The 26847-nt window shown below is 43.5% G+C and overlaps 1 protein-coding gene across 1 annotated transcript in view; it reads left to right on the top strand.

Moving 5' to 3' along the window:
* The window catches only part of FUT10 (fucosyltransferase 10), a 133736-nt gene extending 112489 nt beyond the window's left edge, over window positions 1-21247 (top strand). Inside the window, exon 4 of the mRNA XM_059384348.1 lies at window positions 20709-21247. Within this exon, the coding sequence (XP_059240331.1) occupies window positions 20709-20789 (81 nt within the window). The 3' untranslated portion in view covers window positions 20790-21247. The remainder of the gene's footprint in view (window positions 1-20708) is intronic.
* Window positions 21248-26847: the final 5600 nt, after the last annotated feature.

The raw sequence follows: 26847 nt of genomic DNA, 5'->3' as shown, positions 1-26847 counted from the left end.
CTGGGTGGCTCAGTGGGTTAAAGCCTCTGCTTTCGGCTCAGGTCATGATCTCAGGGTCCTGGGATTAAGCCCCGTGTCAGGCTCTCTGCTCAGCAGGGAGCCTGCTTCCTCCTCTCTCTCTCTATGCCTGCCTCTCTGCCTACTTGTGATCTCTGTCTGTCAAATAAATAAATAAAATCTTTAAAAAAAAAAAAAAGAAAAGTGCGGACAGATGTCAGCGTGTGCATTTGCTGGGAATTGTATGCATATCCTCATGGTCGTTGAAAAAGTCCAATATATTTTTGTGTTATTGTGTCCAGTAGGCATGACGCAAAATACCCGAGTGTTAAGCAAAATATTGAAATTATCTTAATAATAGGTTAATGAGCAAGTTGAACAGTAAGAATAAAGAAGTGTAAAGGATTTGTGCTGGTGGATAGATGCTTGGCCAGTACCCTTTCCTCCGAGAAGTACTCCCCTGTCCCTTGTTCCCCGTGTCTCTGTGGAGGCCCCCTCTGCCATGTGCCAGGTGGCATTTTCTTTCTCTGATAGATTTGAGGGTGGGTACCCAATGCAGGACAGCCAAGCAGGGCTCCAGTTTCCCTGTCCATGGTAATGGGTTCACGTTTGGGCAAAGGACTCCCAAGAGGCAAAAGGTTGTGGTTTCTGTTTGCCAAGGAAGGCTGGGGCAGATTTTTGGATTAGGCCTGAAGGTGAACAAGACAGACAGGTACCTCTGGCTGAGGGGCTATTGGCTCATGAATTGTCTCCTCCAGAGGACCTGTGCCCAGAGACCCCTTGCATGGCAAGCTGTCCAGAGCTCCCCCAAGGAACCACCCATGCGTGGAAGACAATGGCCAAAGCAGCAGCTTCTTCTTCCCCTTAAGTCCACCTCTTTCCCTGTGCACCCTATTCTGAGATTTCTGAATAAGTGAGCTCCTTTATTGTGCTTCTAGACAATGCAGAAGAAAAACCTCGCTGGATAACTTCTCAGGTTCTAACCGCTTCATGATTTGATGGCGAGAGTTAAGTGTGGGCACAGCGAGGGGCCCCCAGGAAATCTTGTATCAGCTGTGACTCACTCTGAGTTGATGAGATGGCTCTGGAGGGGGTGACCCTTCTCCCACAGGCTGCCCTGGAAATTCTGATTCACCGAGAAACATCAGAAGCATCCAAGCTGTCTTCAGTGAGGTTATCAACTCCCCATCCACTTGGGAGATAAGAAAACAAAACCGCGGCTTTTCCCAGAAAAGAATTAAAAGGGTAAATGAGATGAGTGTTTTCTACTTTTGGCTGTCACCTTCAGTGGGCAGCTAAGATTGCCCTATTGAGTGGTCTCTGCTTATTAATAGAAGGAGCAAAGAGAGAAAAATGGAGTTAATGTTACAATAAAGGCATGACAGAGCCTCCGGTTTCCAGGACAGGCTTGAAATGAATTAAAGCCAAATTATACCAACAAATCTGTCATGCTGCCCTGAAAACAGGAAGTCTAGGCTGGGCCAATAGGAATTAGTCATGGCACACACTGGCAAACCCTACCAGATCAGGAATGAAAAATGTGCTTCATCTGCAAAAATTAACTTTTGGAATTTGGACAGTGTTTTCCATTACCCTCTTTCTTTTCTCCAAAGGCCAGTCATCAAATAATGCTTGGCTTCCTTCTGCTTCTGCTGCACCATTAAGTGTGTGAGTTTGTATGGGAAATGGAATCCCGACTAGATGTGCACCCTGAGATAAGTGATCTCATCTCTCCGGGCCCGAGTTTTATCCTCTGAAGAACAAAAACAAAAACCCTCCAAACGAGGCTGGCATCTCGTGGCTCTGGGACTTTAATCGTTGGAGGGATTAGGGAATAATGTATTGGACATTCATTGTGCACCGTCGAAGTGTTCAGTGCTGTGCTGAGAAACGGTGAAACAAAACGAAGAAGATTCAGCATTTTATTTATTTATTTATTTTAAAAGATTTTAATCTATTTATTTGGCAGAGAGAGACAGTGAGAGAGGAAACACAAGCAGGGGGAGTGGGGGAGGGAGAAACGGGCTCCCTGCTCAGCCTCTCAGAAGATGGACCCTGGGATCATGACCTGAGCTGAGGGCGGACACCCAGGCACCCCGGATTCAGTCTTTTAAAGACTTTCCAGTGCCTGCAGGGAGATGCACGTTCAGAAAAATGTATTATAAAAACAACAACACGGGCAACAGAGGTTTGTATGTGTATGTATAAGGCACTTATATATATATTTTTTTCGGCCCCAGAACTATAGCGAAGGCCCAAATCTGGACAAAGACCCTACATGCAGCACATTCCAAAGCAACTCTTGTGTTAAAGAGGCCAGCACTGCCTCCCTGGGGCGTGTCGGGAGGCCGGAGCTACGGAGCTACGCTTGCCCTATCTGCATGTGCCCCTGTCAGGAGAAGGGAACAGGAAGGCAGAGAAGTCTTGGCTGAGTGAACAGTGAGTGCTCCAGGGGTAAGACTATTGCCTTCCATCCCTAAAGCCAACAGAGTGGGGTTCTTAGAGAATTTCTTACAAAGACTGAGGGTGACTGCAAGACCTGGAGGTTGGCCTCCTATTCCTTGGATGGGGGTACGCTGAACCATCAGCCTTCTGGAAGCACCCCGATGCTCCTGTATACAGTGAATGTCTTAAGGGTTATTGGAGGAGTTTGCTGAAGTCCTAGGGCAGGGCCTACACTATCCTTTACAGTCTCAGAATCTCACATGTGCCCTGAGGTTTGTGAACATACTTAAACTAAGATGGTTCAGATTGAGAGATTTCTGAGGATGAATGGCCTACCGGAATGGGCTGCGCTAACAGGCTTGAACAGATCATAGTATCAGGTGTTTGTGAAACGATGGGACAAGCTGTGTGTTATTCTGGTTCTCATAGGCCTTGGAGGTCATAGAAGAGGACTCCAACGTCCAGAGGATGTCAGAGTCCTGGTGGCCCTCCAGGAAGTGCACTGGGTTTAACTGAGAAGCAGCACTGTGGGCTGGCCTGTGAGCCACCTTGCCAAACAACACACGGTAGCACTTGGAGACACAGCCGGAATGTGTGGAGATGGTGGCACCCTTCTGGAAGAAGTCTCAGTTATGGAGGGTTGGGTTAAACCCAGTCTTTTTTTCTAAGAATACTACCACACCACTGACTTAGAAGCCACCAGCACTGGTGAAGCTAGATTGAACCTGAATGGGTCTGAGGAAAGTCCCTTACCATGCGAGGACTTTCTGCCTCCACTGTCCCTTTTTCCTTCTCTCAACACCAGAGGAACACCCGGCCAGAGAGAGAAGAAGCAGGGGTTGTAGATCCAAATCGAGAGATTTTCTGGCACCTCGCAGGTAATAAAAATTCACTGAATCTGCTTCACATTGTTAAAGGAGCTACCGCCCATTGGGGAAGAAGGAACCAAGGTAGCAGAGTAGCTGCAGGTCGTTACAGGGTAAAAATAAAACTGTTTTGTATTCATACCTTAGGAAGCTGAGAAACTTTAAAAATTAAGTTGAAACATCATTGGTGGTGAGGCTAACCCTGCTTGGGAACCTTCAAGCCCTCATTGTCAACTCGAGGAGACGGACTGCACTAACTTTAGGACCTAGCATAATTGATAGGTGAGAGAAGTACAGGTAAGACGCTGGGGGGAAACGGAGCCAGACCAGATGAACTCTGGTTGGAGGTGGGCTGCTACTCCGATGAGATGATGTTTGAGTTGAAGATGAGAATTTGAGAGAAGGATGAAAATGTGGGCTTTTTAGCTACAAGGACCAGAACCAAGGAGATACAACATGAAGTATGTGAGTAGTCAGTGATGGCCGGAATGGAGGAAGGGAGTGGGGGAACTGGGATAGGATTCAAGGCCTTCCCAATATGGCTCGACCCTCTTTTTCAGCTTTTTTTTTTTTTTTAAAGATTTATTTTATTTTAAGATTTGATGTATTTATTTGAGAGAGAGAGTGTGTGTGTGTGTGTGTGTGTGTGCGCGCACATGAGCCAGGGGAGGAGCAGAGGGGTAGGACAGGCAGACTCCATGCTGAACATGGAGCCTGATGCGGGGCTCGATCTCGTGACCTTGAGATCACGAGTCTGACACTTAACCAACTGAGCCACCCAGGTCCCCCCCTCCTTTTCAGTTTTAAGGATTATAGATGTCACACTTGCAGACAAATAAAAGCCACTGAAGTGTTTGATAACACATTTTAGAATGCTTTAATGATTATACTCCGGCAATATTACAGGGCAGAGTTAGAAGACAAAGAGACCAGGGAAAGCAGGGGCAGTTAGCAGTTTCGCTCAGAAGCAAGGAGTGTCTGGGACAGAGTGTGACAATGAGGAGGAAAATCAGGCAGCAGCCTGCAGTTATCTGAACGTGACTGGAAGGTGGTAAGAGCCAAGTGAGAAGGAGCCGTCATGCGTGATGTCCAGCTTGGCCTGTTAACATAGGTGACCCTGCTGTGAATCATGGGATGAGAAACAGATTTGTGGAGGAGGAAGGAGAGAGGGAAAATAATAATAACTAACACTTATTAAGTATCCACTATGTATGGGCACTTTTCTGAGTGGTTTATGCATACAGAGTCATTTAACCCTTACCACAACCTTGGCAATACATACTATATTACAGAGGAGATAAGATAAACTTGGTTCACGCATGTCAAGTTGGAGGTGCTTATTTGACAATCAGTATAGTAAGCTTTTGGGAATCTTGAATTTAGGTGGTGAGTTGTGTCTGGACACTTGAGAGAATCCCATAGATCATAATCCTTGCATCTTGAAAGCATGTCCTTTTAGAATACTGCAACAGACCCTGTGAAACTGGGAAGTCTACCACGAAAAGAACAGGGAGAAGAAGAGTGTGGCAGAGAGAGCTAGCTGCTCACATAATCCGTGTCCTCTTCTTCTGGGGTATCCAGTTAGGTGACATCTCCCAGCCTCCCTTGCAGCGAGGTGTGGCTGAGTTCTACCTGGAGGAATGCATGAGTGGAATCGATGTGGCCATGGCTCATGCAACCTTTCACATGGGTTTTTCCATGGTACTTTCCCCTTTCTCCAGCTGACTTGGATGGAAGGGTCCAGGGAGACTGTGGCCATCATCTGTATTTGACAAAGCCTCCATCAGTCCCATCATCACCAGTGGTCCTTGGCTGCTAGGTGAGCAAGAAATACATGTCTATTGGTACTTGAGTGATTACAGATTCTGGAATCTCCTTGTTACAGCGGTTACTACCCTAACCAAAGCACAGAGGCATGCAAAAGTGACTAAGAAACACTAAAGAGGGACAAAGACTCTTCTATGCTTATGTCGGATTCATACTTCTTTTATAAGGACGTGTATGCATAGGTTAGATTTGTAGAATAAGTCCATAAAGTGACTTCACTTATTATAACATTTCTCACAAATCAAGTGAAGACTAAGTCCTGGGGTGACTTTTAAAAAAAAAACTGTTTTCCCCAAATCCATCGCCAGTCTTCTGATTTGGGCTGCTTTGACTCTTGTTGTAAGAGCAAGTCTGCAGTGAAACCTCACATCAAATGCTGTGGGGCAAGCTCTCTGCTTATTTCCAGGCATCTGACTTGCACGTGTTCTGCTCTGTACAGTATATCAGAGTTCCCTTTCTCTGCAGGCACAGCACAAAGGGAAGGTCAATCAGCACATAATTGTAGGAACATTGCTGTGTTGAAAGCAGACTTCATTACCCTTTGCGAATGCTACCTGATATCGACTGAGGCATTGTAAGGAGGAAAAAATTTAATGCATCCTGCATGCTTTGCAATGCAATGTATTAAGATGACTGTGGAGGATGGATTAGAACTTTGGTTGACAACACAGCACGTTTAACAACAGCATTTTGCACAGGAACATTGTAATGGGAATTGCAGACACCAAGCGCACTGTCCAAATCATCAGGACACACATTTCAGGCATTTTCTAGGACCATCTGCTAAGTCCTGATTCAGACACATGCCTTACTGTAAATTCCATCTCAAGCCACTGCAACTTTTAACTCTCTGAGTGTGTGTGCAAGTACGCGCACATGCCCTCACAAGCCCGAGGCCCACGGAGACTGGACAGGGAAACGAAATGCCCCAGGGGTCACTAAATAGGCCTCACCCACTTGTAAAACTGGCATCCTCAGCATTAAGATAAGATTGGGTAGTGAAATGCTTAATTGTCCTTTAAACAAAACAAAGGCTCAAGTATCAGGAAAAGGCTCCTTAACAGTCAGACCTAAATTGCAGTGAGCTCCAAAGGAGACAAGAAGGAACTGAATGCACCCCATCGTCAAGCACAGCAGAGAGACAGCCAGTCTCGTAAATTTCACATCAACTTAGTTTGGCCTCTAAACCAAATCGGCCTTAATGCTATTTGTAGATATAGATTGCTGTCTTTTTCATTACTGTTATCAAATGATGCATTTGCGGCTCAGCTCCGAGCTCCTTGACCCATTAAGTGGATTAGAGTGCCTGTTGCCTTTGTCTTTTTGGCTTTTGCTTTATCCTCAAATATTCTACCCTCCTATACTACCTGGATACTCTATTCACGTTATTATGTATGACATGCACAGACACATGCCTGCAATCCCAATTAGCCTGACGACCCCAGCCCTTCTGTATTTTAAGAGGGCTGTGTTCAAATCTCTTATCAGAGTCATCAATCCTTCCCTGTAGCCACTGCAGCAGCTGAAATCCTCTGAGAAATGGAATGTCACAAGCCCAACTCAGGGCTTCTTGTAGAGCTATAGTCAGCAAATTGCAGATCGTGCTCCCTATTAAGCTCCCGGCTGGTGCTTCGTTGTAGATTCCCTTTCAGGAGCCGCTATGCCCTCACCCTGTCTCTGTCTCATGCATGATAATCACAAGCCCACAGGAGCTGCAGCATCAGCAGCAGGAAAAAAAAAAAAAGGCTCTGGACAAGTCCTGATGCTGTTATTACCATGAAAATAGACGGGGTATAAAAGAGGGAGGCAAAGACCAAGGATTTGTTCCTGACTCTTGAAGCCAGAGGATACTGCTAGCCAAGTTTGCTGAGTCACAATCAGCCTCCATGACTGGCTGAAGATTGAGGGTCCACCAGATGCGATGTACAGTGCTAGGCACTGGAGATGCAGCTCTGAGCAGGACGGGCGCTCTCAGCAGCAGTGGGTTCCAGGAGACATGTACTTAAGCAAGTCATCTTAATAAAATATGACAGCAGTTGCTGTGATATGTGCACTTAAGTAAGCATTCAGAAGGGGCTCCTAATGTGTTCTAGGGTAATGGGGGTTTGGGGTCCAGTTCCAATGTGGTGGTGGCAGTGGGGGAATTTCCCACTTACTTCCAAGCAATTCTTAGACACCAGTTGGGTGTCCTACAGTTTAACTCAATTCTGACACTCTTTAGCTGGAGAGCGAGCATCAAGAACCCGCTGCATCAGTCCCATGAGATGAATGCCTCCCCCAACCCTCCCTTTTTTTCAGATGCCAATCACAAGTCCAGGTTGTCGTCTGTACTTCTGACTGATTGGCTATAGACTGGCGGTCCCAGACCTCCTCCTTGGATTTGATAAATTTGTTAGAGTGGCTCAAGGAAACTTACTAGGTTACCGGTTTATTATAAAAGGATGTAACTCAGAAACAGCCAGATGGAAGAGATGCATAGGACAAGGTATGGGGAAAGAGTATGGGGTTGCCTGCCCTCCCTGGGTCCTGCTGTTCCCCCAGCAGCTCTCTGCATCAACCAACTGGGAGCTTTCTGACACCTGTCCTTTTGGGTTTTTTATAGAGGCTTTATTACATAGGTATGATTGATTAAATAATTGGACATTGGTGATTGATTCAGCTTCTAGTTCCTCTCCCCTCTCCAGAGGTCAGGAGGTAGCACTGAAAGTTCCAGCCTTCTAATCACATGGTTGACTATGGTCAACTTCATCTTTAGGTATGGTCCAAAAGTCATGTCATTAGTGTAACAAAAGACAACTTTATTCCTCTCTTCGGGAAATTCCAAGGATTTTTGTGTCAGAAACAGGTCAAAGATAAAACATCTGTTTCTTTTTTTTCCAGTTCTATTGAGAAATATGGACATCTATCACTATATAAGTTTAAGGTATATAACATGATGGTTTAATTTATATATATTGTGAAATCATCACCACATTGGTTCAGCTAGCATTCATCTTCTCTTTTAGATACAATAAAAAAGAAAAGAAAGAAAAAAAGAATCAAGGGAAAAAATTTCTCCTTGTGATGAGGATTATTAGGATTTACTCTCATACCTATTTCCCTATAGATCTTATGGCAGTGTTAGCTGTTACATCCAACATGATGGAGTCAATATGTTGTATATTACATCTCTAGTACTTATAACAGCGAGTTGGACCTCTTGACCACCTTCCTCCACCTTCCCCTCCCCTGTCTCCTACTTCCGGTAACTACAAGTCTGATCTTTTTTTTCTTTGAGTTTGTTTTGCCATATTTCATTTTTTAGATTCCACATATAAATGAAATGACACAGTATTTGTCTTTCTCTGACTATTTTACTTAGCATAATACCTTCAAGATCCATCCATGTTGTCACAAATGTAGGATTTCCTTGCTTTTTTTTTCTTTAATGGCCAAGTAATATTCCCTTGTCTATATATGCACCACAGCTTCCTTATTCATTCATCAACTGATAGGTACTTGGGCTGTTTTCATACCTGCTATCACAAATATGCTGCTATGAACATGGGGGTGTAGGTGTTTTCTCATGTTAGTGTTTTTGTTACCTTTGGATATATTTCTAGAAGTGGGGTTACTGGATCATATCATAGTTCTATTTTTATTTTTTCAGGATCTTTCATACTGTTTTTCATAGTGGCAGTACCAATTTATAATCCCACAGTGTACAGCATTCTTTTTTCTCCCTATCCATGCTAGCATTTGTTATCTCTATCTTTTTGATGATGGCCTTTCTAACAAGGCATGAAATAGTATCTCATTGTGGTGAGGTGATAGCTCAATATTTTTTATTTTGTGATTGTCATCTCTTGACAGTTCCTTATCAATGGGATTACCACTTGGGTGATGCAGGTAGGAATTTGGTCTACCAAGATCCATGTGCTGGTTGTTGCAAGCCCCCTCCCTGCTTTCTGTCACAATCAAGTTCTTCATGGTCAAACCCATAGATTCCCTTGCAGTCCCTATGGTAAGAGATTTGTAGGGGCTTCCACAAAGTGACCCACAATGATGCGGGTGGTGCTGATTGTCCTTCCTGGGTTCCCTTTTTCCCACTGGGTTCCCTTTTTCCCACAGAGAGAGGAATCAGAGGCTTAGAAGAGACCTCTCCATGGTCTACACTGGCCTGGGGGAGGGACAACATGGTTAAAAATGTAGCAGCATTTCTTATTCTTCTAATGCAGTGTGTCTTGGTGTCTGAGGTACAGGGGGTGCTTCAGCCTCATCCCTGTGTTATAGAATTCTCCCAGTGCTGTCTTGTTCTTGAATGGATGTCAGTTGTTCTTCTTTGTGATGAGGAATAAAGTCAGGAATGACCTATACTGCCATCTTGGTAATGTCATTCCTATATCTGGAATCATAATATCACATGGACAGTCAAGGAAAGCTGCCTTGAGAAACTGACATTTGGGCTGAGACATGGCAGAGGAGAAAGTCTATTTCCTTAGGAGACCTCCATGTGTTTGGATGATAAGGGATACTTGTAGCTTATCTCCAAAATGGCCATCATCAATTCCTTTCCTCCTTCACAGACATGCATTTCCTCATTGAGAAGTGGAGTCTATTTCTTTCACCCTTTAATCTGGGCTGGTTTTAGTAACTTGGACTGATATCGTAATATTGCAGAAGAGATGTTCTGGAATTTTCAACAACATCTTTGGAGAAATCCAGTGATCCCTGAGGCCACCCTGCTGTGAGAGGCTATAATGGTGTGCAGATATCTTAGAGGTGAGGTTGAAGTGTCATGGAGTTGGAGATAAGATAAGAGATAGAGAGAGAGAAGAGGAGAGACCAGGTAGCACCATGGCTCCAGATGTGTGTGAAGAAGCCATCTTGAAGGTGATTCATCAGCCCTAGCTGTCCCACCTGCTGCCTGACATACAAGAGAATACTTACATATGCACCTGTATGTAGGCCCCTACCCTTCAATCTAACCTCATCCTATGACTCATTCTTGACCAGTAAAATGTAGCAGAAGTGATATGTATAATTTCTGAGGCTAGAAGCCTTGAAGCTTTTGCCTGGGCCTCTTGTAATGCTTACTTGTCTTACTCTCCCTTTTGAAACTCAGCTGCCATGATACAGGAAGCGCAAGCCCTATGGAGGCCACATGCAGGCACTTTGGACACTCTGGCTTAAAAGCCCAGGTGAGCTCCCAGCCCATAGCCCCTACCAACTGCCAGCCACATGAGTGAGCCATGTTGGTCTTTAGCCCAGTCAAGTCTCAGATGGTAACATATCCATCCGATATGATACATCCAAAGTGAGCATTGCCTAGCTTGGTCCAATTAACCCCAGAAGTATGAAAGGTAATAACTGTTTTGAACTTCTACATTTTGGGACAGTTTATTTGTAGCAATAGATAACTGGAAGAGAAACCATTGCAACTGGTATTTAATTTGGAAAAATCCATTATAAAACCTAATGTATCAGAAGAATTTAGACTGGGTCAATTCCCCCCAAATTTGAAAAATTAAAATGTAGCATGCTAAGACTGAAAGGCAAATGTAGTCTCTTGGGCTATTAGGAAATCATTTGTAAATTATAAATTATCATTGATCATAATCATATTTTAATCTACTTCAACTTTGGGTAATATCTTCCCTATAAATTATTTTAAGAAGTGAAGATATTGAAGTTGCAGTGTAAGGAGGGGTATAATCCTACCACTAGACCAAAAAAAAAAAAAAGAAACCAAAACCAAACCTCCATTGCCTCTCCTCCCTATGTGTTAGTAACAAGGCATTGGTCAATCCACCAACAAATAAAAGTTTAATGACACCCTATGTATGACATATATATGGCATAGTCCCTGTTCTTAGGTTCCCCAAGCATTTCATAATAAAGTCTTTCTAGGGAGCAGGTAGGAAAACATAAAGTCCTGAGCAGGAAGAAACTGTATAGCCTATCAGTGTCTGGCACCTGATAGTGTCTTACTAATTCTATTGAATAAATCATGTGGGAACTCAGTGCCAAATACTCAAGTCCAGGAGCGGGTTTACCTTCTGCAGCTCTTAAAGATGATATAAGCCTCAGAGGCCTGCCTATAAGTCTGAGGGTTCTTCAATCAGTGGCAGGATCAGGGAGGTCAGAATTGGAAATATTTTATATATGTGTGTGTATATATTATATAATTTATGTATTTTTAATATAATCATACATTTATACACAAATGTAAATAAGTATGTGTATGTGTATGTATGTATAAAATCTTGCTCCCTCTCTTACTCTTGTTCCTTTTATGCAAGGTAATGTGTTAGACATTATAGCATTTATATAAATGTTGGTTTCTGGCCTGAGGTCTTGAGTATACCCAAGATTCTGACTTACTCAATCCTCCCTTTTTTTTAAAAGACTGAGAGAAATAGTATGCTGTGGAGTAGTGTAAACTTCAGAGGAAAAGATCTTTAATAAATATAAAACAGCATGAAATAAAATAAGCCTAGGTACTTTATTGCACTGTGGAATTCATACATGGAAACTAAGACATAGAGACATAGGGGCTGCTCCCAAACAGAGGTAGATGAAACATTTATGTCCAGATCATCCAAAGATCCAACTCCCCAACTCTTCTGACACTTTTCTTGGAATTCTACCAGTAGAGGCATTTGTTGGGATTAGCATTTTATGTTCATCAGCCATTTGTTCACAAATAGATTGCACAAAAGAAGTAATGGAACCGCTGGGAAATCAACAGAGAGTGAGATCATGAACACCAGGGAGGCGGCTGGAGTGAGGATAAATAATGAAGAGGTGAGGGGTGCCGGGGTGGGTCAGCCAGTTAAGTGTCTGACTCTTGATTCGGCTCAGGTCACGATCTTGGAGTTGTGAGGCTGAGCCCCGCTTTGGGCTCCATGCTGGGTGTGGAGCCTACTTGGGATTCTCTCTCTCCCTCTCACTCTGCCCTCCATCTTCCTCTCCAAAAATATTTAAAACTTAAAAAAAAAAAAAAAAAAAGAAAGAAAGAATGGAGAGGTGAGGCTGCAGCATTGGGGGTCTGTTGGGAAAATGAAGATTCTCCCTGGGAACTCCAGTCTGGGACTGTGGGTGCTAGGGCAGCATGGTGGGAAGAGGAAGAAGACATCAAGCGCCTCCTATACACATTTGCTCTAACATTGCCTTCTGCTGGAGAATCAGAAGCATAATTAAATGAATCCCCCAAGAGAGGAACATAGGCCAGGGAGATGGAATGGTGGGAGATACAGGGAGAGAAGACACACTGCTCTGCTTTAATCCGCATTACCGTTAATCACATTCACCAACATGCCTAAATTTTGCTTTAATAAGATGGTTTTTAAAATCTGCTTGGGGGGCACCTGGGTGGCTGCATTGGTTAAGCGTCTGCCTTTAGCTCAGGTCATGATCCCAGGCTCTTGGGATGGAGTCCCATGGCGGGCTCCTTTGCCTGCCATTTCTCCTGCTTGTGTGCTCTCTCTCTCTCTCTGTCAAGTAAATAAATAAAATCTTTACAAAAATAAAATGAAATCTGCTCAACTGTTTTATATTATTTTCATTTGCTGACCACAGATCTCAGAGAGGAGATGCTCTCCCTTCGTGGCCATGGTTTTTCTGTGCTTTCCAAGGCAGAAAAGACAGAAACTAGTCTTGCAAAGAGAAACTTAACAGAAACTCTCCTGGACCCACCATTGCCACCAGCTTCATAGGAGTAGCAAAGCGACTTCTCGAGAGCCTCTCTGATCTCCATAACAACCCATTTTCCCCAATAAATAGTACATTGGTGACAGGAGATATGGATGAACAAGGCTGCCCTCCGAGCATCACTGCCTTATTAGCACTGGTCCTGCTTCCAGGTAGATGGACATGTTCTTGACATATGGCAGCAAAGATAGTAATCCACCTCCATCCACATAACTAGACAGTATCAAGAAAAGCCGAAGTTGCATGAAAATTAGGAACCTAATCTCTATCCAACTATAATCTATACACTACTTTCAAGTCCAAGATGTTCCTGGACTCAAGTGATCCACCATAAAGGCCGTGTCAAAGGAGAGAAGGGAATATATTTGTTAGGTTTTGAGGAAACCTAATTAGTTTAATTTAAAAAAGGGAACTTATTCTTCAAGTGCCAGCAATCTCATGGGATCCGAGATCAGAATTGCAGATGGGCTCCAGGCACAACTGGAACAAGCCATAAAACTCATCCCAACCATCTCTGTCTTTTCATTGGTTCTTTCTGTTTCTCTCTCATTTTTCTCTTTCTTCAAGTTAGCTGCCTCCATTCCTCCTGAAGACAAGGTAGAAACACCTTGTGTAAAGGAGGACACCCCTTTAAAGCATATGCTGTGGGCAGTGGAGGGATACCAGCTTTAAGCTGTGGCCTCAAGTCCAAAAAGGTTGGGAGAGTCTCTGATTGGCTTACTTCAGAATCACCCTGGAGCTAGAGGCACACAGTGTAGACCAGATGCTCTGAGGTAACTCTGTGAATGATGGCCGTGAGGGTGGGAGTGAGGGAACGGGGGTTACCGCCACTAGAAAAACCAAAGAGCTAGGCAGGCAAACAACGAAGCCAACAGAAACCAAAATGCAGCGCAGCAGACTTCAATGCAGGTGTAGGCATGACATGACCATTATGAGACTATTTCTCTAAGAACTGGGTTCTCCTCATCTCATTGAAGGATCCCTCCACTTAGAGCAACAGAGCTACTTGTTTAATCAAGACTGAGACTTCATCTAAGTCCTCACTGACGTATCCCCTGACGTATCCCCTCGCCAGACTTTCCTCTCTTACATTCTGTATTTTATAGCTTCACCCGCTCTCAGAATGACCTCTGGGGAGGGAATGACAACACTGTCCCCTTACCTTCAGACTTCTCCTTTGCAACCATCATGGTTCTCTTGGCTTCTCATTTGGCATTCCTGGGATCGAGGGGAGAAGTGTGGGAGTAGGTGGCATGGAGAACTGCTTTTGCTATCAGCACGTGTGATAGATTTGCTTGGACATTTCATTACCCAGGGATGCCATTTGTTTAAACAATTAGGCATTTGGGTCTAGGGCATGCCTACGGATTAATGATCAGGACAGAAGACTGCTTGCAGCCTTGTCAAGGGCTGTTTATCAGCAGGAAATGACCTGTTTCAAGGGGACTGATGATATTTAGGTGGCAACTTAGATGAACAGGAGCACATACTCGTTTTGTGTGAGTCGAGGAGGATAGTACAGTGAAACTTTTCTTGGGTAAGACAAGCTTCTCGGTTAGTCATTCGAAGCATGTTGCCCTTGGTTTTAGACACAGAGGTCCTCTCTGTAAATGTTCTTTTCTTTTAGTGGACCATTAAAGACTGAAATCATAAAATAAGGAAAATATTTGCATCACTATTGTGTAGATGTTTAATCTTAAAATTCAGCAGAAGAAAGAGGTTGTGTGATGCAGTGGGAAGAATAACAGACCAAATTTGGGACCAGAATTCTAGACCTGACTGCCATTCTTTGCCCTTGTGTCTATGAAGAAGTCATCTCACTTCTAAGTTTATTCATGTCCCAAATAAGGCATGTGGAAGAAGGGATGTCCAAGGTATTCCTAGCTCTGCCATTTTGCATGTATGGCTACAGATTATCATCACCAAGTTACCTAGAGAAAATCTGAAGCAGTCGGCAATATGGTTTTGTACTTATTTAATGCAATTTTTTTCTAAGGCAATCAAAGCATTCGGTACCCATGAGTCATTTGCCTGGGAAATACCATGCTTCCCGCTCCTGCCATTCCTGTCTTAACACCTGAAGTGCTCATCCTCCTACTGCTCTTCAGCTGGTCTTGTTCATAGAAAGCCCTTACCAGTCTACGGCCATACCACCCTGAACGCGCCCGATCTCGTCTGATCTCGGAAGCTAAGCAGGGTCGGGCCTGGTTAGTACTTGGATGGGAGAAAGCCCTTACCATTAACAAATCAGAGAGCATAATCCACAAGCCCACCATCATTGGGAAAGTTTTATTTCATGGCTGCCAGATTTGGAAGAGAGTTCTGAATAATGGTGTGGGCTGTCAACAAAGGGGATTGACCCGGGTGAAGGTATCAGAGTATGGAGCCTTGGGAAGCTCACGGGGCTGGAAGGGAAAGTTGTAGCCCTGGAACCTTCATGCTTAGGTTACAGTGAAACCTAGATAGCCAGGACAAGGAAAATAGCCCCTTGTTGGAAAAGGCAAGTCAGGAGCTAAGGTTTCTTTGTGTCATTAGGATGATGAAGTTCTCTTCTTCAAAGAACAATCTTTTCCAACTGAGAATGCACATGCATTTCATGCATCTGAGGCCATAAATCCAATAGGCATTTTATGGAGCAGCTATGAACGCTTAACTCACTTGGATCCCACAGTAGCTCTGTGAAGCAGTGAGAATATTGAGGCTTACCTAGGATAAATAATGTTCTCACGGTCATGCAGCTGAGCGCAGATAATATTCCTTGCCTGTCTGATTCCAGAACCTGTTGTATCAGACTGTTTCTCCAGCAGGAAACAGAGCAGGTCGTCTGCCTCCAGATCATTGGGAGTGAATGATGAATTTATGTATTTAATGGAAGCTAACACTTAAATGGTATTCACTGGGTACCAGCTACTTTTTCAACGTTTTCCACATATGTACTGATTTCCTGCGTCCTGTGTGCCTTGGACTTAGTTACTATCACTAACTTCATTTTATGGAGTAAAAGGCAGCCACAGAGCAGTCAAGTAACGAATCCATGATCCCACAGCCAGCAGTTGGTGGATTTTGTATCTTTGTGCCTCTTTTGATGATTTGTCCCTGTTGATTTGGGAAGGTAAAGAATTAAAAAAGAACACCTTGGGATTGGATGTAAGACAGGTTTAACCTCCACACCACATGGTTTAATTTTCACAACAGGGGGCAGGCCAGTGACAAAAGAATATGAATTTCGTCTGTGATGCCACCCTCAGCTGGAGAGGCTGCGGGGCTGGCACACAGCGTGCTCTTGCTCTGAGACCGTGGGATTCACCTCTGGCAAGGGAAGGAAAGGACAGAAACATAAGCCGCCATCAATTGATTTCTTCTTAAACATTAGAGGGGGAAAAACAGACAGATGATAACTCAGCACTTAAAGCTTTGCAGATTGGAATGGTGTTAATCAAATCTCTAGGATGGAGTAGGCAGCGTTACGTGGGAGCAAGAGAGGATACCTAGAGGTCATTACATGCCGTGATCCTGACTGTCACAGCGACTGCGCTAACTCATTACATTTTCCCCAAAGGTAATGAAATCAAGAGGGAGGGGACTCCACAGAGTGGAAAGAGCCTGGGGCTGAAGACATAACAATTTCTTAGCAATCTTATTGACTTTAGGTTCTGTATGAATCAACAGGGCTATATGAGAAGAGTGGGCACCACTGTGTTTTCCCCATCAGATATAATGAAGTCCACAGAATACAGAATGTCAAGAGTTGATGGTCCCATTTTATTCTGTGTTGATCAGAGCCCACCTGGAATAGGGTGGAGTAAGTCTGAGCCTCATATCCACAGAGAGTACAGCTGGGGCAGAGCCATCAGAATGCTTGTAACCAAAGAGAAGGGAGGACTCAACTGGGGAAGGGCTAAAGTTGGAACAGAAGCTGTCCCAGAGCAATGAGAGAAAAGGTGCAGGTCTTGGGCACGGGGGGTTGGCAATTTCTAGAAAATCAATCAGCAATAATCACGCCTCACATAAACCTCATTGGCTATGATACTGCCACTGTGCAAAGCTTGACACTTTCTAGAAAATCAAAAGGAAAAACTTACCACGATTCAGAATAACATCTTGTGCAATCAAGTACTCTTTTTAAAAAAAAATTTTGATTTTTTTATTAACATATAATGTATTATTAGCCCCAGGGGTACAGTTCTGGGAATTGCCAGGTTTACACACTTCACAGCACTCACCATAGCACATACCCTCCCCAATATCCATAACCCAACCACCCTCTCCCTCCCCCATCCCCCTGGCAACCCTCAGTTTGTTTTGTGACATTAAGAGTGTCTTATGGTTTGTCTCCCTCCCAATCCTACTTTGTTTTATTTATTTCTTTCCTACCCTCCAAACTCCCACGTTGTCTCTCAACTTCCTTTCAGGGAGATCATATGATAATTGTCTTTCTCTGATTGACTTATTTCGCTGAGCGTAATACCCTCTAGTTCCATCCACATCATTGCAAATGGCAAGATTTAATTTCTTTTGATGGCTGCATAGTAGTATTCCATTGTATATATAGACCACTTCTTCTTTATCCATTCATCTATTGATGGACATCTAGGTTCTTTCCATAGTTTGGCTGTTGTGGACATTGTTGCTATAAACATTTGGGTGCACATGCCCCTTTGGATCACTACATTTGTATCTTTAGGGTAAATACCCAGTAGTGTGATTGCTGGGTCCTAGGGTAGTTGTATTTTCAACTTTTTGAGGAATCTCCATGCTGTTTTCCAGAGTGGTTGCACCAGCTTGCATTCCCACCAACAGCGTAGGAGGGTTTCCCTTTCTCCACATCCCCTCCAGCGTCTGCCGTTTCCTGACTTGTTAATATTTTAGCCATTCTGACTGGTGTGAGGTGCTATCTCATCGTGGCAACCAAGTACTCTTGTTAGTTGCATTTTGCTATAATAACCAGAGGTTGGTTTTCCTTGACTACCCTTGTAAATTACACTCCCATCTGACCCCTTTCTCTATTCCACATCTCTACTTAATTTTCCTCTGCAGTCTTTATCAACACCTGACATGCTTTATTCATTTATTTATAATCTCCCTCTATTAGAAATTACACTCATGAGGACATTCGTTGTCCCTTTCCTCCTGCTGTTTTCCCAGTGCCTGCAGCTGTGCCTGACAGAGTAAGTTTTGAGAGGATAGAAACTGAGTAGATGAATGAACGAATGAGTGAACGAGGCCGCAGCAGCAGAAATAGTGAGACACGACGATACGGGGTGGTCCACACGTCTCACTACCTGGCTGCTGGAAGCCCAGATGACTCTGGCCGTAGGAGATTGTGAATGCCTTGTCAGGCGGAGGTTGAGTGAGATGATCATTTCCAGACTAGTTATTTTTATGAGACTCCAGGAACATGAAGACGAAGGGCGAAAAGAGCTTTCTGAGAATTCGCTATGGAGTATGGCTCCAGCTAATGCCACAAACCGGATAGAACAAACTCTAAAACGAAACTTAAATGTTTTCATCTGCAGAGGAGTGACTTGGAAAACAAGTTCTCTGGACTATTACAAACTTTCTTAGTTCTGGTGGGCTTTGGTGCCAGGAGCCATTCTGAGAAACTTTATTTGGAATATAAGAACCCATGTAGCTGTTCGTAGACCTAAACCATCACAGCTGAAGGCTAAAGATAGTAGAGAAGAGCAGGCTCATGTCCTCTGAAGGCTGTAGGAGAGAATCATTTCTTCTTTCTTTGAAGCTGGCAAGGTTGCCGGCAATCCTTGTCATTCTTGGGCTTGTAGATGCCTCACTCTGTCTCTGCCTCTGTTGTCACCGGGCATTCTCTGGTGTGTCTTCTGCTTCAGTGTCCAATTTTTCCACTTCTTAGAAGGATATCTGTCATTGGGTCAGGGCCCACCTTAAGGCAGGATGTGCTCTTCTTAACCAGATTATACCCACAAAGATCCTACTTCCAAATAAGGTCAAATTCCCAGGTTCTGGAAGTTAGAACATAAACATATCTTTGGAGATGTGGGAAACAATTCCATTTACAACAAGAATATGTCAAAAACACCTGGATTTTTTTTTTTTCCTGGATGGTCAAACCTTGACTCGCACCCTGACTTTCGAGGATTGTGTGTGTCACGGGAATAGAGATCCTCCTCCAGTCTCCTTTCCGTGTTCAGAAATTGCAGGAGAGTACACTCTTCCAAAGTCAGACCTCGTAAAGAAAGTAAACAGAACTGAAAATAAAAACAATTTAATTTCAAAGTTTTTGCTTGGCTCTTTGAGTAGCAAAGGTAAGCCTCTCCAAGGGCAGATTTCTCTACAATGAGATTGTAGTTAATATTATTATATGATTGTAACTAATATTATTAGTTAATATTACAATGAGATTGTAGTTAATATTATTGTTGCTTTCCTTTGAATGAGAAACGAATGATGGTGTTTCCTCTCCCTTACCAGTGATTAGCTCAGGTCTCAAGACAATGTGGGCCGATATGATTTATTTCTTCTTCATTCATTCAACAAATATCTGTTGAGTTTCTGTTGCCCGCCAGTTAGCTCTGAAATGTGGCTAAAAAGGCCCTACGCATAAGATGTGCCCTCTGTTACTGTTTTCTAATGTTTATCAATGTTTAAAAAAAAAGATGTCTAGGGCCACCTTGGTGGCTCAGTGGGTTAAAGCCTCTGCCTTCGGCTCGGGTCATGATCTCGGGGTCCTGGGATGGAGCCCTGCGTCAGGCTCTCTGCTCAACAGGGAGCTTGTTTCTCCCTCTCCCGCTGCCCCTTACCCCCACTTGTGCTGTCTCTCTGTCTCTGTCTCTCCCAAATTAATGAATACAATCTTTATAAAGCATAAAAATAAATAAAAGAACATGGATAAAAATGGTAGTTTGTCTGGAAAATGGTATATGCAAGCAACCTTCAGCTGGCATGCAGGAAGTCTTCGTGGCTACTCTGAAAACGCGGAGGATAAGGTAGCAGATAAGGCAAGATGGAGAATAGGCTTGTTTGAGGTTTCTGCAGAGAAAAGCCAGGGTCCCTGTCCCATTGGGTATGAACAAGGATATATTGGTGTCACAGTTGCTGCCTCTGAGAGTATGAGCCCTAGGACAAAGCTAATGCTTTGTTCAACAGAGCAGAGAGAGGGAAAGAGCTCAAATCTCTGAAGACATTGTTGAGTAGCAAAACTAACCAAACCTTCTATTAGGGCATTCTGTGTTATGAGAAAGAAAATTCTGAAAATAAACACTGAATTGGGTTTGGACTGAAGTCCTGATTTCTTGCATGCTAAAAATATCACTGACTAAGCATCATTTCTTTTGTCTTTCTTAAATTCTGTGCAGTCTGAGGGCCACAGGAGAATAAAGGGGAGTGGCACCTCTCTGCTTAACAATATTGTTTTTTTTACTGTGGTTATTGTAGAAGATTTTAACTGCTGCGTTTTGATGAAAGGAGACATTTGGTGAGATGAGTGCATTTATGGACGGGGTAGCAAGACTAGGAATTGAGTTGTGTCTTCAAGGAGACAGCATGTCAAATGCTTATCTTTTTCTTTCCTTTTTTTTTTTTTAAGCCAAATACTTTTTTTTAACTAAATTTTTTAAAGCTCTTTCTCTAAAGTGAACAGTTAAAAAATATCTTCCTTTTTTTATAGTATATATAGTATGGTATGGTTCCCCCTTGGGGAACTACCCATGGGGGGAATATGTTCCATGACCCCCAGTGGATTCCTGAAAATATGGAGAGTACCAAATATACTATTTTTTCCTATACGTACAGACACAGGACAAAATTTCAGTTATAAATTAGGCGCAGTAAGAGATGAACAATACTGGAAAAATTACGACAATATACTGTAATAAAAGTTATGTGAATGTGGTCTCTCTCTTTCAGAATATCTTACTGTCCTGCGCTCACCCCTCTTCTTGTGATGATGTAAGCGGACAAAAATGCCGATGTAATGAGAGGAAGTGAGGTGAATGACAGGCTTGGGGCTACTGCAGACCTTCTGACCATCTGTCAGAAGGAGAGTCATCTGCTTGGACTTCGGTTGACTGAGGATGATTCAAACCATGGAGAGAAAACCCAGTAAGGATAAGGGTAGGGGGCTGCTGTAATCCTTTTCTGTTACCTTCAACTGAGTCAAGTCTCAACAGCCTTGAGCCCTGGGGTGGAATCCTGGGGAGTGGGAGGAGCAGGCTGTAAAGAGTAGGGCCTGCTCAAGTTCGTCCCTGGCCCGTGGGGCGAGGAGATGGCCCACCAGCAGCTCCTGTCAGCCAGCAGAGCTGCTGATGACTGGAGGTGAACAGTCGTTCAGTCATGGAGACCCGTGAAAGAGGAGAGAGCTCCGGAACAGCAGCTGCAGGATGGAAGTAGCTTAGAGAAGACACGAAACCAGTCCCCCCTTTCCCAAAATACACTCCAGTCTTCACTTGGAGGGTGAGAGAAAGGCGGGCATTTGCATTGTAGTTGCCAAGAATTTAAATTAAAAAAATTAATTTTATGTCAGACATCTGAAATGGTTAAAAATATAAGACTGTCCCTGTGAATTGGCCCTGATCCTTTTTTGTTCTCTGTGCCCTTTTCAGGATGTCCTGTATGAGGAATTCAGTTAGACGGCAGGCACATATGTATTGCTTCGTGACGTGTGCAAGAGGCCGCTCGGCGTGTATGTGATTGTGAGGGTTTAGCTCTGCAAACACATGTGCCAAACCTTTAGGAATTTACATTCTGAGAAGCTGACTCCTGCCTCTTTTCCCACCCTCCATCTGCCCCCTTTGAAAACTGCCTCAGATCCTTTCCCGAAGTTCTCACCAGCGTGTGTTTCCAGATTTGGGGTGTGCTTTCTCTTGTCTTCTTTATTTTGTCAAGTTTTAATTTAAATGTTTTCCCTCTTCTGCCATCTGCTTTTATTCCTATTCTTTTTCATTCCTGTCTCTTCATTCCCCATTTTTATATTTATCCCTAATAAGAATCCTATACCCGCGGGGTGCCTGGGTGGCTCGTTCGGTTGAGCATCTACCTTCAGCTCAGGTCATGATCTCAGGGCCCTGGGATCGAGCCCCACATCTGGCTCCCTACTCAGCAGGAGGTCCGCTTCTCCCTCTCTCTCTGCCTGTCTCTCCTTCTCTCTCTCTCTCTCAATTGAATAAATCAAATCTTAAAAAAAGGGAAAGAACAATATACACTTAAAGTAATAGACTTAGACTGGCCTTGCCATTTTTGCTGTTGCCAAAAGATACACAGAAGCAAATACCCACACACTAACATTTCCCGTTAGGAGAACCTGTTGTTGGTGAGGGATTATTGTAGGAAAGAAAGAAATACAGGGGACTTGCTTTTATTCATTTATTTGTTTATTCTTTTTCACATCTTTATTGTTTTCATTCTCCCTAGTGCTTTCTTGCTTCTTGTTTTTTTCTTCAGATTTTGTTGTTGTTCTTCCAGATTTTGTTCTATGTCTCTTATTACCACTTTCTCAAAACATTTGGGTTTTGCATTAGCCTGCCAGGACTGCTGTAACACAGTACCAAACACTGAGTGGCTTAAACACAGAAATTTATTGTTTCACAATAAATGAAGCTAGAAGTCCAAGATCAAGGGGTTGGCGGTGTTGGTTCCTTCATGGAACAGGGAGAAATGTGTTCCATGCTTTTCTCTTATTTTCTACCAGCTTTTCTGGCAATCTTTCATGTTCTTTGGCTTAAAGACCCATGACCCCGATCTCTGCTGTCATCTTTACATGCTGTTCTCCCTCCCATGTCTGTGTCTTCATCTCCCCCATTAAAAAAAAAAGGACACTGGGGCACCTGGGTGGCTCAGTTGGTTAAGTGTCTGACTCTCGATTTCAGCTCAGGTCATGATCTCAGGGTCCTGGGAGTGAGCCCCATATTAGACTCTGCACTCAGGGCGGAGTCTGCTTGTCCCTGTCCTTTTCCTCCTCCTGCTTCTTGCTCTCTCTTTCTCAAATAAATACATAAAATATCTTTAAAAAAATAAAATAGGGCATCTGGGTGGCTCAGTGAGTTAAATCTCTGCCTTCGGCTCAGGTCATGATCTCAGGGTCCTGGGATCGAGTCTCGTATCAGGCTCTCTGCTCGACAGGGAGCCTACTTCTCCCTCTCTCTCTGCCTGCCTCTCTGCCTACTTGTGATCTCTCTGTCAAATAGATAAATAAAGTCTTTAAAAATAAATAAATAAATAAAATAAGGACATCAATTATATTAGATTAGGGCCCATTCCAGTGATTTCATCTTAACTTGATCCTATGCAAAAACCTGATTTCCAGAAAAGGTCACACTCTCAGGTATTGTGGGTTAGGATATCAACATCTTTTGGGGGGACACAACTCAATCCATAACAGGTATCTTATGATTGGTTATATGATCAGTCTTCCGTGGTGACCCAAACACTGCTGAACATTGTGATTTCCTCTTTACATGTCAGCAATAGATCTCTTAGGGACCATCCAACTCACAAATTCTGTTTCTCTTTGTCAGAGATGGAGCTCAGATCAAGTCTTGACCCTGGTGAACAGATCCATATTAATGTTTCTCAAATGGTCACAGAATTATGATTTGGGGATGAAACTTTCCTCGTTCCTTCCTATTTTAATCCACTCCGGTACAGAGAAGGCATTAATTATACACAGATGTCACGCAGAGTAATTAAACAGGAGAGTTGGGTCTTGACATTTCTCAATGCTCAGCATTGTTTGTGAGTCACCATAATGATGTAAGGAAGGAAGCATTGCCTTAGATCACTTCACTTTTCTCCTGCCAAGTAGGTGGTTCCATTTACAAGTGTGACTTGGCTAAAATGTCTTTATCCACAATCATCCAAAGAATAATATAATTTAAAACTGTGATCAGAATTCTTGAGACAGGTTTTAATTTATTCCCACTGGCTACTGACTAAGGGCCTGGGAAAAACTGAGGATGATCCTTAGAGTTAGATATGGAAATGTTAGAAGGGCCAAAGACCCAAGCATGCACCAGTCACTTGACTCACAGATGAGAATCCTGAAATCCAGTACCTGTCTGTACTTACTAGACAGGTCAGTGGAAGAGAAGACCCGAGTCCAGGTCTCTTGGCTCCCAGTCCAATCTTCCTTTCAGAGGGAAGTTCCAGTGGGGGGTTCTCTCAGCCTGTTTCATGCCTCCAACAAACATTAGTCTTGAAGATCTCAGGTGATGTTCTGGCAGAGAGATCAGAGGTTCTAGAGGGTTAGGGCTCCGTGGAGCCTTGTAGAGCATCTAGTGTCGAGAAGAGACTCTAGTCTAAACCCCTCACTTTACAGAGCCAGAAACTGGGATCCAGAGAAAAGCTGATTGGGTTCCTGCCACTAGCCTGGGACAGACCTGTGACCAAAACAGAGATATCTGGGTGGAGCTCAGGAGGAATATCTCCTTTGTTGCCTTATTAGCTAAAACCCTTGGTTTTGCCTTAAAATTTAGTGCCTTCTCTAAGGCTTATAATATCTACCTTCATTTTATCACAGTCTGTGATCAAGTGATATTTGACTACCCCTTCACATACAATAGAAGAATTTTATTTCTCTTTTCCCAGTCTTTATGCTATTGTTGACTTTTATTTATATAAATGCTATAAACTCCCAAATACATGGTTATTATTTTGTTTGGATAGGCAGTTGTATTTTAAAGAGATTAAGAGGAAAAAGGACTCATACATTTACTCCTAGTCTTTTTTTTTTTTTTTTTTTGGTCCCATGCTCTTCCTTCCTTTGTGTAGATCTGTTTGTCCCACTGGTATGTTTTTCCTTTGGTGACACATTTTTTTCAGCTCTTCAAAGTCGGAGAAGGTCTTTATTTCACCTTCATTTTTCAAGCATAGTTTTTGCTGGATGTAACATTGTACGTTGACAAACTCTGGCTGCCTTCGTCTCTTCAATTTAGGGTCTCTGCTGGGTTCTTCCTGGGTCTCCCTCCTGGCACTGCAGCCAGGATACTTTCTCAAGGCAGCAAGCTGGTATAACCAAAGGGCTCATCTTCTGTGTTTTCCACTTCTTAGAGATCACTGTCCTTCATTACCTGATTTTCAGTGTCTAAAAAAACCATGTTTCATATAATGTGTCTGCTTTTTGGGGTGGGGGGGTCGTGGTTTAGGTAGGAAGGTGCATTTGATCCCTGTTAATCCATCTTGGCTCCTTGCAGAGGCTGGGATGGCTGAAATTTGATTTTCTTGAATTTGGAGGCTTTCCCACCCCTTCAGCCTTTTATTCGAGGGTCAGGGCACCTCCTGTAGTACAGAGACATGGACTGGCAGGAGCCCATCTGGTCCTGAACCACTGAGTTGTGCTGGTGGCTGCTGAGACATCTCTGGTCTCCATGATCCTACAGCTCTGGGAGCTCTTTTGCTGCTTCTGCGCTGTGCCGGGTATCCAGGAGGCTTTGTGAATCTGTTACGCCCTAGACCCAGAGCCATGTAGCCATTCTCTCTTTCTGTGATGTGTTCCTCTCCCCAGGCCTATGATGGGGAGCATGTGCACATTCTCCTCCCAAGAACACCCTGATTTCTTGGCTCTTACCATCTCTCTTTCTTCATCTCTGTCCCTCCCCACATCCCCTCCTTAGCTTTGGGGAAATCTTTCCCTTATCTGGAATGGGAGTGGACGTTGGGGTCTTGCCTATGAACAAATGCAAATTCCTCAAAGGCTTGGAGCCTTGGGAAGACAGAACACAGTCTCTCAGGCCGTTTGTACTTTCTGCCTGTCACGTCCTTCTCCATAGACAATGCGGAGAACCGATCATTTGTCTGAAGAGAGGAGGGGGGAAAAGGGGGAATATCAAAACAGTAATATCCAAGTCAGGAGAAGTGCTCTTCATTTTGCTGGGGCATTTATTTTTTGAAGGCATTCCATTTGTAGTGATTTAAAAGTAACAAAGTATTTTTTTTTAAGAAAGGGTATGCTAAAGAGAGGCTTAACTTCTTTAATCTTTTTTAGTATTACTATATTGGTATGGCAAATGTAAGCTAGATTTGGGATATATAATTACTTGGCTGTATTCAATGGTAATGTTCAACATGGCACACAGAGCTGTTATTTTTAGCATCCTGAATAAAATATTTTCTCTACTTAGCTCTTGCCTTCCCTGCCACATCCATTCAAATTAACCTTGATACATTATTGATGTATCCTCAATACTTAGTTTCTATACATAATTTTTAACCAATAAACATCTTTAAAAGATCTAAGATGCTTAATCTCATAACCATAGAACTTTGAGGTATTTAGCTTGGCCTGACTTCCAGCCCTGCACTGCTCCTTTCCTATAGCTGTGGGCACAGGACCCCAGACAGCCCCATGCCTGTCTCTAAGATTAATTCTGACTTTAAAATAGGTGAAACTTAAGAATCCTTATGCCCACACTGGCAGGTGAATTTCCAAGTGGCTTCTGGGTTGCTCCTGATCTTGTGCACCAAGTTCTCCAACTGGGCTTTTGATGTGCTTCTGAGACACAGAGCCACTGAGTCCCGGTTCTGGTGTTCAAGGCCCCCTCAACAGCAGACCTAGTATTGTTGTTCTCCCAGGATTGGGTCCTCGTATTCTGCCAGAAAGAATGGGTCTTTCTATCTTTGGATAGTCTTCTCCAGGGTTAATCATGTGCCCACACATCTAGATATCCCTGTCTCTTATCTTCGGATCCCAGCAGGTTAGAGCTCTGCCTATTTACTGAACACTATGGTAGTCAGAGACCTTCTCTAGCACACTTACCCCTGTGACACACACCTTTTAAAACAATGTCTGATGAGATATATGTCCTTCCCACATCTACTAGAAGGCAGCTTGGCCCTATAATTTCCATGTCATAGTCTAGCCCAGAGTTAGATGTTAAAAGTGTGTCTGTGATGCACACACCCCCACAGAAGATCAGGGTAACCCTGAAATTGGATGTGCAGTTTTCCCCCCTCTCAGCTATAGTAAGACCCCTTAAGAGAATTGGGTTCCTTCCTGAGGACTCCATTCCACAATTTGAAAAAAGGAGAATCATAACTGCCCTCTCATGGGTGT

The sequence above is a fragment of the Mustela nigripes genome, chromosome 18 (genome assembly GCF_022355385.1).
Source record: "Mustela nigripes isolate SB6536 chromosome 18, MUSNIG.SB6536, whole genome shotgun sequence".
Lineage (NCBI taxonomy): Eukaryota > Metazoa > Chordata > Mammalia > Carnivora > Mustelidae > Mustela > Mustela nigripes.
Note: the sequence above shows the minus strand (reverse complement) of the source record. Positions and strands in the feature narration are given on the sequence as shown.